Genomic DNA, 16926 nt, shown 5'->3' with positions numbered 1-16926 from the left:
AGCCTACTTGGGATTGTTGTCCGAAGTAGAGTTTTAGTTATTGAACTTTTGTGATAAAGTTAATTGAAAAGCTTCATAGTGATGCTGTGATGGCATCCTTTGTGCTATCTCAGGTTTGTGATTCAAACCTCACTTCCTTCTCTCCCACTATTTGCCTATCAAAAAATAAAAGCCCTAAAGTTCTTTAAAGGTATTACATGAGTTTGATAATCAAATTGATAAAAAGTTTTTAGGTGTGAGAAATGAATATGGTTTTAAAAACTGAATTGGACCAGCTAGTTTAATCCGGAACTAAATCCTCAACTAATCTCGTAAAAACTGATGGTTCAACTATGGAAACCACTAGTAAAAACTAGGAACTGAACTTATTTTCGATTTTTTAATTGTTCTGGTTTTTAAAAACATGAAATGACAAATGAGAGTATATCATGAAAGTGCCCCTTTTGAGTTGAAGTGAAGTGCTTGATTGAATGTTTCTTAATCTCTAAAATTCTTTGTTCTTTCTAAATTTCTGAAGTTCTTTCTAAGTTATCATATGTGAGATTACATACTTACAAATTGGTTTTCAATTGATTTAGTCTATTTCACAATCGAACATGTTTGCAATTATCATAGCGGCCATTATGTTATTGCTTGGTTCTATGAGCAATAAGATTGATGAGACAACCATAGCATGCAATTCTGGATCGTTTGGTATTTGTGCCATTTTCTCGCTTGTGACTGTGGTTTTGGGTCTTGTGTATCTTATATTTTGAGTTTGGAAAGGAACAATAATAATCCTAGACAAGGAGGCATAGCTATGGCACAACCTCAGCTTGCAGAGGCCAGAGTATTTATATTACTCAGGAGTCACGTTACACTGCAGTGTCCCAAGATCCCGCGTGTCCCAAGATCCAGCAAGTTCAATCTGATGTTTGTTCGGCCCAAAAGCTTTCCTTGAAAATCAGAATAACAATCTATTATTTTTGAAATGTTTTTTTTTAAATTATTAATTAAGTCAAATGGTCTTTATTTAGTGTCTCATAGGATGAATCATACTTTATGTTTTATTAGTATTATGCCTGTGCGATGCACGGCTTAATAAAAAAAATTATATATAAATTTAAAAATATAAATTTTTTGATAATATAATCAAATATAATAACAAATAAAATAGTAAAAATATTTTTAAAAATAAGTTACATGGAAAATGTATATTATGTAAGATTTTTTTTTTTTTTTGGAAAAAAAATGATATTATAAAAGCTCTTAGTAGTAAAATTTTAATTTAATTATATGTGTGTGTGTGTGTGTGTGTGTGTGTGTGGCACTTAAAAATCTTCTCATTATACTTGCTAACATGTATAGTAGCAGAAGTGCTAATCATATATAAATTTCTTGTATATATGATAAAAAACAATTCCATAAATTACAAAAATGTAAGTATTTAGATTGCAATGTAAATATTTACTTATAAATTACCAGTCATAGCCATTTTAATGTTGTCATAAGTGAGAAAATAATATGCATAATCAATAAGAACACCAAATCAAAAAACAATATCAATAATCAAGATGAATTGCATTATCTATTTTTTTTAAATCATATAATTTAAGCTATAATTGAACTACATTAATAGAAACTCATAAAAAAATGAAGATAGTTCTTCTCACATAAATCTCCTAATTTTATGGTAGATGAGTTTCATCCCAAATAAATTCAGTGATAAAATTTTGACTAAAATAAAAATTCCATAAATTATATATATATATATATATATATAAGTGTCTAAACCTTCTAGGGTACCACAATCAAAATAATTTCAAAAATAGATAAATAAAAGTGCACAAAGAGTAACAAAAATTGTATTGCAATGTAAATGTAAAAGTTTACATATAAATTATTTGTCTAGCCATTTTGATATTGCCATAAGTGAGGAAATAATCTGCACAATCAATTAAGAACACCAAATCAAAAAGTACACCAATAATTGAGATGAATTGCATTATGTAAAATATTTTTAAAAAAAATCATAGAATTTAAGTAATAATTGAACTACATTAATAGAAAAATAGAAACGCAAAATATATATATATATATATATATATATATATATAAAGAAGATAGCTATTCTCACCAAAAAGACCAAATCCTTCCTTCTGAAGTTCTTCACTTAATTTTGGTTTTTTATTGATTGATTTTAGCATTCTTAAATAGTAGAGTAGAGTAGACTTAGAGAGTTTTAGTTCAACTCACGTTGATTTTTTTTTTTTTTTTAATTTTTTCTATCCAAAACAAATTGTAGCTAATAGGTGTTGTAATATAACCTAAATGGAAAAAAAAAAAAAAAAGATTATATGAAGATGAAGATTTTGGATTGCAATCAAATTAAGAAGAAATAGATGAAGAAAAGAATTTGGAGTGAAATTAAATTAAGATTTTTATCAACTTAGAAATTATAGGAAAAGAAGATAAGAAAAAAAAATTATATCTTTTTTTTTTTTTTTTTTACGTGTAGTAATTTGATTTTTTTTTTTTTTATTGATTGATTTTAGCATTCTTAAATAGTTTTAGTTCAACTCAATTTCTCTTGGATTCAAACTTAATTTGTGGAGGTGTTAAAAATAATCATCTTAACTCAATCATATATCACATTGCTTTTATTTATATATTTATTTATTTTTTTAAAATCCAGAAGAGATAAGAAAAAAAAATCTATAAATATTACTACAATTTAAGATGTATTAGACCTCTTTAATTGCAAGTTAAAACCTATAACAAAGCCTAATCCATAGATCAAGTGTTTGGATTACACTATGTTGCAACCCTGGACAAAAAGTCTAAAGTTAATCTAATTTTATTTCAATTCAAATACATAATCCTTAAAGGAAGCTGCACGGAGGCATATTAAGCACAACAAATGTAATTCAATTGTAATCGAATTAAGATTTGTATCACGTGAAGTAACTTTATCTCCAACATATTTAATTATATATTTCCCAATTCTAAAATCTCTCACAACTCCACGTTAAAAAAAAAAAAAAAAAAAAAANGGAAGTTTCAGAAAGCTTCCCCGGACAATTTCGCATGTTCCAAAATTTCTTATTTACTCCTCAAACGATGTTTCATCTTGTCCTGCTCAGTAGAAACTTACACTCGGATGTGATCTCAGATGAGACTATGGGTGACATGTCAGTTGAACTGAGAACTAAGCTGTGACTTCAACTTTATCATTGGGGCTTGCTCTTTGGGCTTGTGTTGGGCTTTATTTTCATATAAAGCCCATGTAGACCAGGGCTATTTGGGCCTTAAATGAAACCGTCCCCCTATAAGTTACATTATTATAATAAAAAATAACTAGTATAATATGGTCATTTCAGCTACATAGGGAATTTTTTTTTTTTTTTGATAGGAGCTACATAGGGAATTTATGTCATATAATATGTTGCCATTTCTTTTCTTTTCTTTTTTCCTCTCTTTTCTTTATTTTACAATCTAAGCATTTTTTTTTTTAACTAGCCAAGCAGAAAATAAAAACAAAAGCTTCATCAAATAACAATCATTCACTTCATTCTAAAATAATAATAATAATAATAATAATAACAATCATTCACTTTATGGTTTTTGTAAGTGCTCTAAAATTAAAGGACCAAGCCCATTTTGAACAGTGTTGCCTAGTCCCTCAAATTCGAGCCCAACAATAGAATTTCTTTAAAGGGTGGGCAAACAATTCAAGTGCAATTCTAATATGAATTCAAATCAAAGACCGAAGAGTCTGGAATGATAGAAAAGATTAATACAAATCTATGATAAGAAAAATAACTCTCCTCAGGTAGATCTAAGGATTAGTGTCTTGTATATATGGTCTGAGTTTTACACCCAATAATGCACTGTATACTTTCTCTTTTTTCTAGTTTCTCCACAAGAAAAAGGCCCCCCCCCCCCCCCCCCCCCCCCCAAATGCCTTATAAGCATGAGCTAAAGGCATAAGGGTACCACTACAACACATGTTGTAGTGGTAGAGGCGTGCCTTGTACTTCGGTCATTGGCAACAAAACCATGAGGGAATAAAAGCTCGAGATGTTGCGCTCTAAGCATGCCTGTGGCCTGCCCCAAAGCGGACAATACTGGAGATGGCCACTGCCCTTAAAAGCGCCTTTTTGTGGGGTAACACAATCTATTTGTCCGCTTTGGGGGCAGGCTTGGGCAAGCTTAAAGTGCAACGTCCCGAGCTTCTATCCCTTCACGGCTTTGTCTCTTCAAGGCACGTGGGCATGCTTTGTGCAAGTGTCCCACATCGAAGAAAGAAGCGCCCCCCCCTATGCCTTATAAGCATGAGCTGAAGGCATAAGGGTACCACTACAACACATGCCATGAGGGGATAGAAGCTCGGGACGTTGTGCTCTAAGTATGCCCAAGCCTGCCCCCAAAGCGGACAAATAGATTGTGTTACCCCACAGTTTTGTATCCTTAACTAAATTTTTTTGGGTGGTACTAATTGTATCCCTTTGGATTTACTTAGGTAGTAAGCTTATCCTTTAAATTATTGAGTGTTTTTCCTATCCCATAAAACCAGAAAATACAAAATATATTCATCTAGCCTATTTTCACTTTTTTATGTCGGTTAAGTTTTGGTTATCCTTACGATTCTGGTATCATCACACCTATAGGACAACCTCAATACCAATAATGCTATCCTACTGTTCCTAATTAAGGAGACATACCTATGGGACATACTAAGTTCCCATAATAGGGTACTAAAGAACATGCCGTATATCATGAATGGGAGAGTATGATGTTTATGTAATAAATGTACGCATTTGCTATGTGGAATTTGATCATTGGATCTGTTGTTTATTTGTTTGGATAATTGAAGTTTGGCTTTGTGTTGTGTTTTCTGCGCAATGAAGTGAAGGGCTCTTTGTGTCTAATAATTGTACGCATTTGCCATGTGGAATGATTTTTATTTATTTATTTTTGTTGAGAAAAAGGAATGATTTTCATTTCTGATTTTATAAAAATTAGATTCTATAATCTTTGTATAATTAAAAATTGTATATAATAATCAAAAAATTACACAAGTAATAATTTGATATTTATGAACTTATTTACAAATTTATCTAATCTAATCTCAAGTCTATATAAGTATATTTTAAATATTTATACACAAACATAAAATGTTATACATAAACTAATCAAGTTTCATGAGCACATTATTATATTTGAATTTAACTTGTATGATAGTTGAGTCTAAATTTAGACTTGTACTTGGTTCATTTGTTAATTTCCTGAATTGAATTCAAATTGTTCATAAACAACTTGGTTTATATTTAAGTTATTGACTGGCGAGATGTCATATGTTTTCATCGAATTCTATCTTTGGGAATTGGTTTGGGTCTAGTGCACAGGAGCACTGAACTCGTTGAGTGCTAACATGTGTTAAATATTTTTCATATGTCAACATCCCATTGAGTCCAATGTTCATGTGTATTGGAGCCAATCCTTATCCCTATTTTTGTTGTAGCTCGTGGTATGGTCTGTGTGGACTATATAGTACCAATGAGCTACATCGGTCTATATGGTCAACCCCAAAAATACAAGGCCTTGTCTTTTAGGTGAGCCTGGTGTATAATCTGTTAAGGAGACCACAATTTGACTCTCTGCAACTACTCTAAAAACAGGCTGCGTAATGTGATGTTGAAAATCATAAAAGATTTGAGTGTATTTTCCTCATCACTAATTGGTTTTGAGTTAGAATGATACAGCTTACGGTCCGATATAATAATTATGAAATATATATATATATATTTTAAATTTTAATGTGAAACTCCATTATGTAGTGCTTAGTCTTGGTTTTAAGGATCTACTAAAAAAAAGTCTTTGTTTTAAGGTACATAGAATGCTCTGTGGCACCAAACCTTTTCTTTTTTAATTTTTAAAGAAAAAAAATACAATGAATTAAGGCAATGAGCATGTGGCCGAGCTTGTGTTTTGTTTTTGTTTTTTTTTTTTTTGTTTTTTTGTTTTTTTTTTTAGTTTGATTTCCCCTGCTAGGTGACCAACTGACCAAGTCATCGAGCCATATCGCTGCCACCGGGCAGATTGGCTGTTTTATAATCTTTTGACTTTGACGGAGTTCCTATTAACCTATTAATTATATAATTGACAATACCAAGAACTATAATACAGTGAAATATATATATATATATATATAAAGTTTATAAACAAGGTCTTATTATATATTATTATCTTTTTCCCAATTGCTCTAGTCAAATACTAATTCAGCGCAATGGAGAAAAGTGGTCACCACGTTCCTCTCTCATTATAATTTTCATTGGTAGCTAAATGCTGTCTTATCACTCAAATAATTCAGCATTAATCTCTCAATCATGTGAGAGAGGAGAGAGTCCGCCGTAAGGACCGTGGAATTAATAATTTTCCGAAATGTGAACAAAGGTTGCTACTCTCTCTCTGCCTCAAATTCTATATATATTTATTTTTATTGGAAGTTTGAATGCTGACATCTTCTCTCTTACTCCAATACTGATGTCATGGAAAGATACCAAGTTATTGTCAATCATTGTATTATCTAAGAGCTTGTGCAGGTTGTGAATGGGATGGTCAATAGCAATCTTTTTCATAGGTTTACTTGTCTTATAAAATAAGCAGGAGTTCAGGACACATTTATATGGTAGTAAAATGGATTAATTAAGGAAATGGACAAGTCTATTACTGAAGGCTACCACTACGTTGTTTAATAGATAAAAATATAGAGAAAAATGACCTGCTTATACTTAAGGGAGACCCATGCATCATCCAACTTATATTTTGCACTATTTCGTAAATGAATTAATACAAACTTTCCCTCCCCCCTTGTATAGGAGTAACTGGAGATAACAATGATAGAACAGTGGGCCTTACTCATAAATGTAGCTCACATGTTGTGAGAGATTCATTGCATGTAACAGGTACAAAGTATATCTTTTTGCTCTAAGAATGCACAATAAGTGTAGACTCGAAATCTCATTGTAGGGCTCACATTTTAGTCTCACATGAATCTTATACATTGCGTGTATAAGATATTTTCCCCATTGAGGGATGGTGTTTTTTTTAAGTGTATTGAACTTGACAACCAAAAAGTATTTATATGACAGTAGTATGAGACTTCATGAAACCGTTTCATGTGAAATCTTTTCTAGCAGGGCAATTAACTTTGCCATTAGGTTTATTGTTCTTGTGATACGTACAATGCCTAACAAAGTAAAACTTTTTGCACACAAATTGAATAAATTGATTGGTAAACAGGCCGGCATGCAAGGCATTTGAACCTCTTTTAGGACCTTGACTCAGTCTCGAAGGAGGAGCAAGACGTACCACTAGGCCATGTGGTATCAAACAGTTGCTGCATAGTTTATAGAATTGCTTGATTAAGCATATTCACAGGCAAGTGCTACCTGAAAGCTAGACAATTAACTCTGCATTACGGCCAGTCTAGGCTAATTAACATGAATATTAAAATGGATTACAGATGGGCTGGCGGTTTCTTATGTTTCGGTTACTAATATTTGGGTGTATAAATTTTTATTTATTTATTTGTAATTTTGACTTTGGTATGAGAAAAATAAGCAAAATGGCCAAATACCACTTTTTTGCAAAATATTTTGAGATCTACCATTGTTTTAAAAATATATAACAATTTACCATTATTTAAGAACTCGAGGTCCTCAAACTCGAGTTTCTCACGGTACTCAAGTTCCACTAGAATTTGTCACTGTAGCAGTGGTTGAACTGGAATTTTTTAAATTAAAAATGCCACCTTAAACTTGAGGTAAGGAAGCTTGAGGTTTGTGTTAACAGTACTCGAGTACTTAAACTCGAATACCATGTAAAGTCATAGTTTGATTACAATTATACATTAAAAATTTTAAAAACTAAACGGTCTTACAGGTTGATAAGTTTGTTTTTTTCTAAAAGTCAGAAATATACAGATGAGTTGCTGGCCTTGACATAAGCTTTGATTAAATATACAGGCAAGTGGCATTTTAAGGGAATGTTCATACACTCGGAATCTCAGTCCCAATGTAAAAGAGACTAGGAAATTGCCTTGAACTTCACATATTATTCCTTATTCCAGATTCGTCCTGAACATTTCAGGATTATCACTATATTGCCATTCAATTCTGTCCCCAATATATAGGGCATCATAATTTCATTAGAATCACAACTCACCACTAATTCTCTACACTAAAGAGGCAAAAATATTTAGCACTTCTATATTGAAGGAGAGAGAGAAAACAAAAAGAGAGACAATGGAGTCAAAGGTTGTTGTGATATCCGTTGTTGCGGGATTCTTGGGGCTCTTAGCAGTTATTCTTGGTCTTGTTGCTGAGGTTACAAGGATTAAGGTAAGCAAAAATATAAGTGGGTTTTGCTTATTACTTCTTTTTTGTTTTCCTTTAATGGGTTCATATAAGATTGTTGTTTTGTTTCTTTTTTATCTTTATCATCTTGCTTTCTCTGTATCTCATTAATGCCGCTGCTTCTCTTTGTGATCAATGAGAAATGCTGATCCAGTTGGGCAATTTTTTGCTATAAACTTTTCGCTGGGATGGAAATAGAGCTGCTGTCATCAAATGCAGACTTGCACTGATCTTGTTAGGGCTCTATCATATTTACAGTGACAACTGACATGCATGTCTGTTTATCTCTCTGTAGTCATACATGCATGCACCTATTTTCATGAATTAGCATCAAGACTGATCGTGGTGCAATCTCGTTGATTCCTTTGGTTCAAAGTCATCGGTTATGCTTAGAAAGTTAGAATGTCTTCTTTATTTAGTTACGTCTATCTCCAAAACCAAAGCCTCAAAAATGTCTATTTCAATTATGTCAAATTTATGTACTTCTCTATGTGGCTAGGTATAGGTTCTTAAACTCGTGTTAAGTCAAACATTGACATTCAAATAAAAATAGTAGCGTGTGAGAAAGCAAGTTGAAGGTAGAAGTAGAAAAGAATGGATAAAAGAAAAGAGGACATTTTTTTTTTTTTTCAAAAAAACTAAACTTAGAGAGAATTTCATACATCACCTATCCAAAAAAGCTTATATTGTACGAGAAATGGACTAACAATGTATCGTGAGCTAATATATAATAACACTTTCCCCTCACATCGTGCAAAGAATATTTTTAGCCGTATATGTGAGCAACATATATAATAAATTAACATAGTGGGGGAGTGAGGGGGGACATTACTGGTATATAAACCACATACCACACCCCCCCCCCCCCCCCCCCCCCCCCCTCTAAGATTTACATGAGGCGAGAAAAGGATAAATAGATTTTAGTGCGTAATTTTGAATTTTTGATGTTTGGGACAATAGAGAGTTCTTTTGAGACCAAACAGCTTAGTCTTAGACAGTCTAAGTTGAATACCATCATTAATTTTATGGTTATTTTATGATTAATTTTTCTTTAATTTTAATTAAATTCTAGACTAAACTGTAATAATTTACAAAATGTTTTAACATAATTTAACATATATTATTTTACATCAAATTATTGTTTGAAAAAACTCCATTTTTGTTATTAAATCAATTTGTAAAATATGTACAATCTTTTACATAAAAAGGATCCGCGATTAATATTCTTCAAAAAATTTAAATCAATATTTTTTATATTTTTAAAAATTACGAAGCATATAAAATTTAATTAATATTAAATAATTTAAATAATAAACATCAATTTACATGCCTAAAATTATACATGTCAATATATGAAAAATATAACAATAACAAAAATTATAGAAAAACCTCATTTTTCACACATGACATGATAACAATACAATAAAGATCTTTAACTCCTAACCACAAGATCCCAAGTTTTTCTTTCTTCTAAAAATAAAAACAATAAAATCTCATTTATTTTGCCATTTCTATTTCTCCAAATGCAAATATATATATATATATATATATTTATTTATTTATTTATTTATTTATATAAAAGAAAGAAGGTTTTTATTAAAGAGATTTAGTTATTTATTTTTAGCAACATATACTTTGATTTAATGAGATAAATATGACATAAGAGTAACAAGAGGAAAAAAAATAATACTATAATCATCTATATAAATGGAGTACAATTTTTTAAACTCAAGGGGGCCATTGACTAATTCAATTTTATGTCATCTTTAGATTTTTTGGGGCATAATTATGATCATGCTTTGTCAACATCATGAACTGGTCTTAATTTTAATATGAATACATTGCTAAAAGGTCACATTACGTTTTTTTTTTTATATTTCCAGATGGATCAGGTTTTGTTTGATGGGCTCAATTGTATATACCCTTCGAGTCCAGCTACGGCTCTTGGTATAGTTGCACTATTGGCTATTATTTTATCTCAAATAATTGTAACTGTTGCAACTGGTTGTATTTGTTGTTGCAAAAGAGGTTCTCTTCCTACTACCTCTAATTGGACCGCAGCTCAGGCCTGCTTTTCCTTTTCCTGGTAAGTTTCATTTCCTACTTGCTGATGGCTAGAGTAGTTCAAAACTCATTATAGTTTGATTATTTCTGTCTTATCCTTTAAGATCTTATTATTAATGAGGACAATCAGCGTCTGAATTAAAAAGTTTTATCAATTGAAGATCTGTTTTCCAAAATATTTTCACAAAAAATTTTATATACCATATAATATTGATTTTTGACTAAAAAAATTAACAAGAAGCATGGAAAGGCTAAAAGAAATATATAAGACTAACATTTAAGCAACAGTAAACGGAAACATACATAAAGTATAAGGTAATATTACCAAGAAGCACATATTTGTGTGGTGGCATCATATCAATGGTAATACACCGGATCTATCAAAACATAAATCAATTTGTTATGGGGTCATGTTTCTTCCTGTTTATAACAATTTTTTTTTTTTCATTTATATTGCATTCTTCTTAAATATGAATAATTGAAATAGAAAATTTCCACCCTATACATGTACTTATTGGGTGGTGAGTTCATTAGTTTTGGCCGTGACATAAACTCAAAAGTCCTAAGTTGACCACCATAATAATTAAATTCATTATTTCCCAATAATTAATATTTTAGGAAAATCAATAATTAACAAATGAAGTACATGGTTGAATGTTTCTTTATTCTCCAAACTTCTTTGTTCTCTTTAAGTCTTCTAATATCCTTTTTTCCCCCTCTCTTTTTAGCAAAAATAATGATTTCACCCTGCACTCCAATAACTTTGGTTAGCTTTATCAGTTTGCATATCCATTGCGAATTAGTTTTTCAATTGATTAAGTCTATTTCACAATCGAACAGGTTCTCAGTTGTCATAGCGGCTATTTTGTTGGTGCTTGGTTCTGCATACAATAATTCTCAACAAACTACCATACAAGGTGATAACTACTTCCAATGCTATGTTGTGAAGCCTGGAATCTTTGCTGGTGGTGCCATTATGTCCCTTGCAAGTGTGGTTTGTGGTCTTTTCGCTTATATTTTAACTCAAGGAAAGAACAGTCCCACGGGACAACCTCAGTTCCAAGCGGGCAGCCCTAATCAAGGAGGGATAGCTATGGGACAACCTCAACCTCAGTACCAATGGGGCAATCAAGGAGGGGTAACTGCGGGACCAACTAAGTTCCCACCACAGGGTCCTCAAGAACATGTATAGTTTGACTAATTACCCATCTTTTTCAACTGTGCATTATTGGGAGTATGATGTTTATGTAATAAATGTATACACTTGCTGTGTGGAATTTGATCAATTGGTTATTTGTTGGTTAATTAATAGAAGATGGCTTTGAGTTGTATTTTGCAAATAGTTGTGTCTTTTAATTAGTAGTGGATTTTTTTTTTTCTATTTAATTTGTGTTAATCAGAGCTGTTGATCATATATTGTTTGGTAAATTTTTACCACTTCAACTAATTTCTGAGTTTCTCCTCTCAATATAGAGCAGTTTTATCTTGCTGGAGCTTTTGTATTTTCTGTTTTAACATGAATCAACTAAGCCCAAATATACTGTTTATTGTAATACTGGAAGCCCAATTACTAAGATTGATTGAGAAAACTAGTATGGGCTATATAAACATCTCCAAAATGAATAATAAGAATAAAGAGAACTTGAAAGAAACATTGACACAATTACAAAAATACCAAGAATTTACATGGTTTAGGTAATAGCTTACGTTCATGAGTAGTAAGAAATAGATTCACTAAATCAAATTTGGGAAAACACAAAAATGGTGTAGGGGCACTCTCATAAATTTCAAAACCCACAGACATCCAAATAGCTCTCCAAAAACTAGAATTTGCATTTGCCTGCTGCGACGCCTCCTCCCTCTGACTGGCCGCCGGAGGAGACCCAAGCCCTAACCATCGCCGGCGACAGCCCAAGCCCTAGTCCCAGCCAGCGATAGCCCCTGACCTGCGTCCCTGCTTCTCTCGCACAACACTGACCCGCCTCCCTCCTCCCATCTCTGGTATTGCACTTTTTCCTATGGTATCTCACCCCAATTTAGGTCCGTGTAAGATTTTGATCCAAAGTTTTTGGGATAATTTGCATCATAGTTTGGCGACCATAAGATTCGGACTTGGTGAATTTAACAACAGCAACGTTGTTAGTGCTCCAATAGATTTAGATAGATTAAAGTCAAAGCAAATTCTCAAGGATTTTTTTATTTTTTTACTAAGTTTTACTACTGGTCGTCATAGTCCTCTTATGTTTCTTTTCTTTTAGTAAGTGTTTATTTCATTTTTAAATTTTTTATGTTATTTATTTTGATCTTGGTTTGGCCGCGTGAGGCCTATTCCTTATGTTATCTCTGGCGTTGTTTCTTTGATTTAGGAGTTGAATGAACCTGTGCTTTCATTCCATTAGTCTTCAGCTGAAAGTTTTCGAAGGCCTCAGACACTGCTTCCACCTGTATGTAACATTTGCATATAATTCATGGGCATAAAGAAATATCCTAACCATATAAATGACTTAGCAAAACCAATGTCTTTATTTTCCATAAACCAGTTCAGGCTTCTTAAAGTACACCCTCACTATCATATCTTGGTAAAATGCAGGCAGCAAGAGGCTGATGCGATCATCTTGGATTGAGAATACCTCATCACTGTCATAATCCTGAAAAAGTCAAGCTGTTAATTCTCACAATGTGCAAGTAATATTATGTCCTCTTAAAAAAAATTGTTCATGAATTATTAGTCAAACCAATTCAGCTTCAAGAAGGATTAATATTTAAAAGCAGTGCCTTTAAATTTGTTATTTGTGTTAAAAACTGTAAATTTGTTATTTGTGTATGATTATCCAAATGTTACCAGTTTTGAATGTTAACACAAGTTTGGCATTGAATTCTCTACTTTTATTTAGATATTGCTAACTTGATCTAGATGTTCTGATATGATATCTTACTTTGGATTATTAAAGATTTGTCATTTTCAACCGTGAATATATTCCCTTATTGTTTTGTTGATTGTTGTCACAGATTGTTCACCGACTTCTGTAGGAGGCTAAGGATCATGAAGGGCTCAGAGGCAATTGGGCTAGGTATGTGTTATCATAATATATTCAGTGTGATAGTGTGATAATTTGTCAGTTTAATATATAGTGTGATTGAACATCATGGACTTGTTGTCAGCGTAATTGTCGATTTTTGTCTCTCTGGTGAAAATGTACATTCAAAATGATCTAAGAAATATGCTTTGATTGCAGCTCCAAGGGCCATGGAGAAGTGTAAAAACCGTAACTAAAGTGGAAGTATCAATAAAGACCAAAGGGAGGTGTTTCCTGGGTATCAAAAGCTTTGAAAGAATTTGAAGTTTGGTATTCTATTTTAGAAATCTATATGTGTTTTTGATATGTATTAGCTTTTGTGTAGTTAAGAGACTGGAAAATTTTCATATAAGGTAGAAGATTTTTAACTAGAGACATGGATTATTATATAATTTCATTTGTTTTTATATATGTATCTCTGAACTCAAAAGTGACGTGTAAATGGATTGCCTAATATTTGTAATTTCACTCACTTTTTATGGAAAATTAGAGATGCTAAAAAGTTTTAGTACCCTTATTACAACGAAAAATTACTAGTTTCAGCTCTCTCTGGTATTCAAGAATCCTTTCTATGGTGACATTTTTCAGCATTGTAACTAAAAATCCCTGCTTTACAACAGAGGTGGAATCTACAAATATTGCAATTTTTCTATAATCCATGACATTTTCAAAAGGCAATTCTATATTTCTGTCACTAACTATTACTGGGACACACATGCTAACTACAGCATCAAAAAGCTGACATGATACTGGCATGGAACCAGCAGGATCTAAGCAAAACTTTGATGAGTGCATCCCTTGTGAAGCTAAACGTTGATTAGTTTGTGATGGTGCTTCATGTTTCATTGTGACATCTTCTTCATTTTCAAGTACTTGAAAAAGCAACTCACGGACTTCTCCTACCTATAAATGCAGAATCCATGGCTTATACAGCTTTTTTTAACCTTTTCTTTGCTACCCCCCCCCTTTTGCTCATTTCATTGTGCTCTTCCATACAAGAGCCTTGCAAATTAAACCATTCCAGGGCAGAACAATATCTCTAAACAATTGATCAATTTTAAATGAAAGACTAGCCAATTGCATAATTTGGCAAGGTTTCTAATAAACATCATATTAAATTGCACTGATTAACATGTTCAAAATAGTAACATTAAATAACTTATACTTCAAATTGTTCCAAATAGTAGTGTAATCTTTGAACTATTTCAAATAATAACAAAAAAATATCTAAGTGTTCCGTCCACTTCAAAATACACATTTATCTTCACAAGCACCTTCACTTCAGTAGATTTAACCACAACAAATGTTATTCACTGTTCACTTTTGCAATTGTGCATTCTTATAAAATTTTGTAATTCTTCTGGATGTCTCACTTGCAGAAGCCATTGTCTCGATTGATATTCCAAAACTGTAACTTCTTGTAACTTCGTTAGGTCCAACCTGATAAGGTGCACAATGATATTTACCATAAAGAAACAACATAGGCAATTTTTTTTGTAACAAATAAATGTAATAATAAAAACCTGAGATGCTGGTTGACTTCGATGTACTCCTTCACATTGGGGTGTTGGCTGACTTTGTGTTGTGACATTTCTTTTCCTAACCTGAAAATGCATTATAGCTTTATTTTAGTACATTAACTATAAATCTGTGATTTGTTCATATGAGACTAACAAATATAAATATGTACTTGCAATCACTCACAGGTATTTTTTGACTGTGCTGGCTTGCATATGCTCCATGGCTTGGTTGTGATGGAGGTGCTGCCCCATTAGTAGGTTCTACATGGCTTGAAGATGTCCCACATTCTTGGTTTTCCAAACAGTGTGTTGTTACATTTGGCTCTCTCATCTATAAATGGTACATCACAACTTAGTAGTGCATTATCAACAAGGGGAAAAAAAGAAAAAGAAAAAGAAAAAGAAAACTAACTATTACAAGCCTTACTCGTAGTTGTTTGCTAGCCTGAGTAGCGAGATTGCACCTCCTCTTGTTATGGCCTATTGTTCCACATTGGCTACATTTAACATGGCCAATTCTCCTCTTCATCTTATATGGATTGTTTAGCTCACCAAGTTCCTTCTTCCTCTTCTTTTTAGGTCTACCCCCTTGTCTTACTTTTTTAGGAGGGAGTATGGTCTCTCTATTACTTTGTGGCCACAATTTGGGACCACTAATAGGGTATATACATGACCCATAAGTCTGGGTTAAGGACTCCATACTATAGTAATGATGCACATAATCTTCAATCGTGTGACTCATATATCCCAATGCAGCTACAGAATGTGCACAAGGAATCCCAGTTAGGTCCCATGATCCACATGAGCATGTATGCTGCTTTATGTCAACTACATACTTCTCAGGCAATTTTGATACTTCAAACTTTGATTCATTACTATCCCCACACCAAACTGGAACACAATTTGTACTATTAATTTTTTCAATCTCTAACTTGTTCTGGATTCTAGGACATATAGGTCCATGATACCTTGCAATTTTCTCCTTCTTCTTAATATAATAAGCCATCAGATGCAATCTAATCTCCTCCAACATAGTGATTATTGGTTTATCCCTAAACTCCAATATTTGAGAATTAAAATTTTCACATCCATTGTTAGTTAGTGCATCACACCTAGGATACCTTCTAAAAGCCGCTCTTGTCCAAAACCTAGGTTCCTTTCCTACCAACCATTCCCATGCCTTTATGTTTAATTTCTTGATCTTCCCCATTTCAAACTGAAACTCAGACATGTTAGTAGCCCTAGCAGCTGCCCACATGCGATCCTTTAGTAGCTTACCTTTATGATCCTTACTAAAGTTATTATATAGATGTCGAACACAAAATCGATGGTCCACACCTGGCATGAGTTCATCAAACATTTGTGTTAATCCCTACAATGAAGACATAAAATACAAAATTATTGGATGTATTAGAATATAATTAATTTGATGTGAATTTATAGGAAGGCCCATCACCCAAATTTAAAGAATAAAATAAAATGAAAGTTAAAATAATAATAATAATAATAATAATAATAATAATAATAATAACCTTTTGTTGGTCAGACATGAAGGTCCACCCTTCATCCCTCAAACTTCCAATATCATCTAGCAACCTTTGCATGAACCATGTCCACGAGTCCTTTGTTTCTGCCTCAACCACGGCAAATGCAATTGGGTAAACACCATTATTGCCATCCTTGCCAACTGCTGTCAAGATCTGTCCTGGATACTCACCCTTCAAATGACATCCATCAACACCAATAAAAGGCCTACAAGCAGCTAAAAACCCTCTCTTACAAGCATCCAAACATACATATAATCTCTCAAATTTTGGTTGCAAGTGTGGTTGAGGTCTATTGGTAGAGATTAGTGTAGTAGACCCA

General features: G+C 32.5%; 2 protein-coding genes and 1 long non-coding RNA gene across 3 annotated transcripts; 2 read left to right on the top strand and 1 right to left on the bottom strand.

Moving 5' to 3' along the window:
- Positions 1-8202: 8202 nt before the first annotated feature.
- LOC112010897 (protein MODIFYING WALL LIGNIN-1) lies at positions 8203-11910 on the top strand. Its single transcript, XM_024043275.2, has 3 exons — positions 8203-8384; positions 10283-10485; positions 11304-11910. Exons 1-3 carry the CDS (start codon positions 8289-8291, stop codon positions 11653-11655), a joined length of 651 nt encoding a protein of 216 aa, XP_023899043.1. The 5' UTR covers positions 8203-8288; the 3' UTR covers positions 11656-11910.
- Positions 11911-12216: 306 nt separating this feature from the next.
- LOC112010895 (uncharacterized) lies at positions 12217-14088 on the top strand. Its single transcript, XR_002882808.2, has 5 exons — positions 12217-12464; positions 12830-12907; positions 13054-13148; positions 13473-13534; positions 13700-14088. It is a non-coding gene; the product is annotated as an uncharacterized LOC112010895 (long non-coding RNA).
- Positions 14089-14622: 534 nt separating this feature from the next.
- LOC136065100 (uncharacterized) lies at positions 14623-16920 on the bottom strand. Its single transcript, XM_065767785.1, has 5 exons — positions 16593-16920; positions 15488-16432; positions 15245-15391; positions 15064-15144; positions 14623-14980 (listed from the first exon to the last, which is right to left on the bottom strand). Exons 1-5 carry the CDS (start codon positions 16662-16664, stop codon positions 14858-14860), a joined length of 1368 nt encoding a protein of 455 aa, XP_065623857.1. The 5' UTR covers positions 16665-16920; the 3' UTR covers positions 14623-14857.
- Between the last annotated feature and the right edge of the window lie 6 nt (positions 16921-16926).

Source organism: Quercus suber, unplaced genomic scaffold (assembly GCF_002906115.3).
Source record: "Quercus suber isolate HL8 unplaced genomic scaffold, Cork oak 2.0 scaffold_847, whole genome shotgun sequence".
Lineage (NCBI taxonomy): Eukaryota > Viridiplantae > Streptophyta > Magnoliopsida > Fagales > Fagaceae > Quercus > Quercus suber.
The sequence above is the reverse complement of the archived record's forward strand: the minus strand, read 5'-3'. Positions and strand labels throughout refer to the sequence as shown.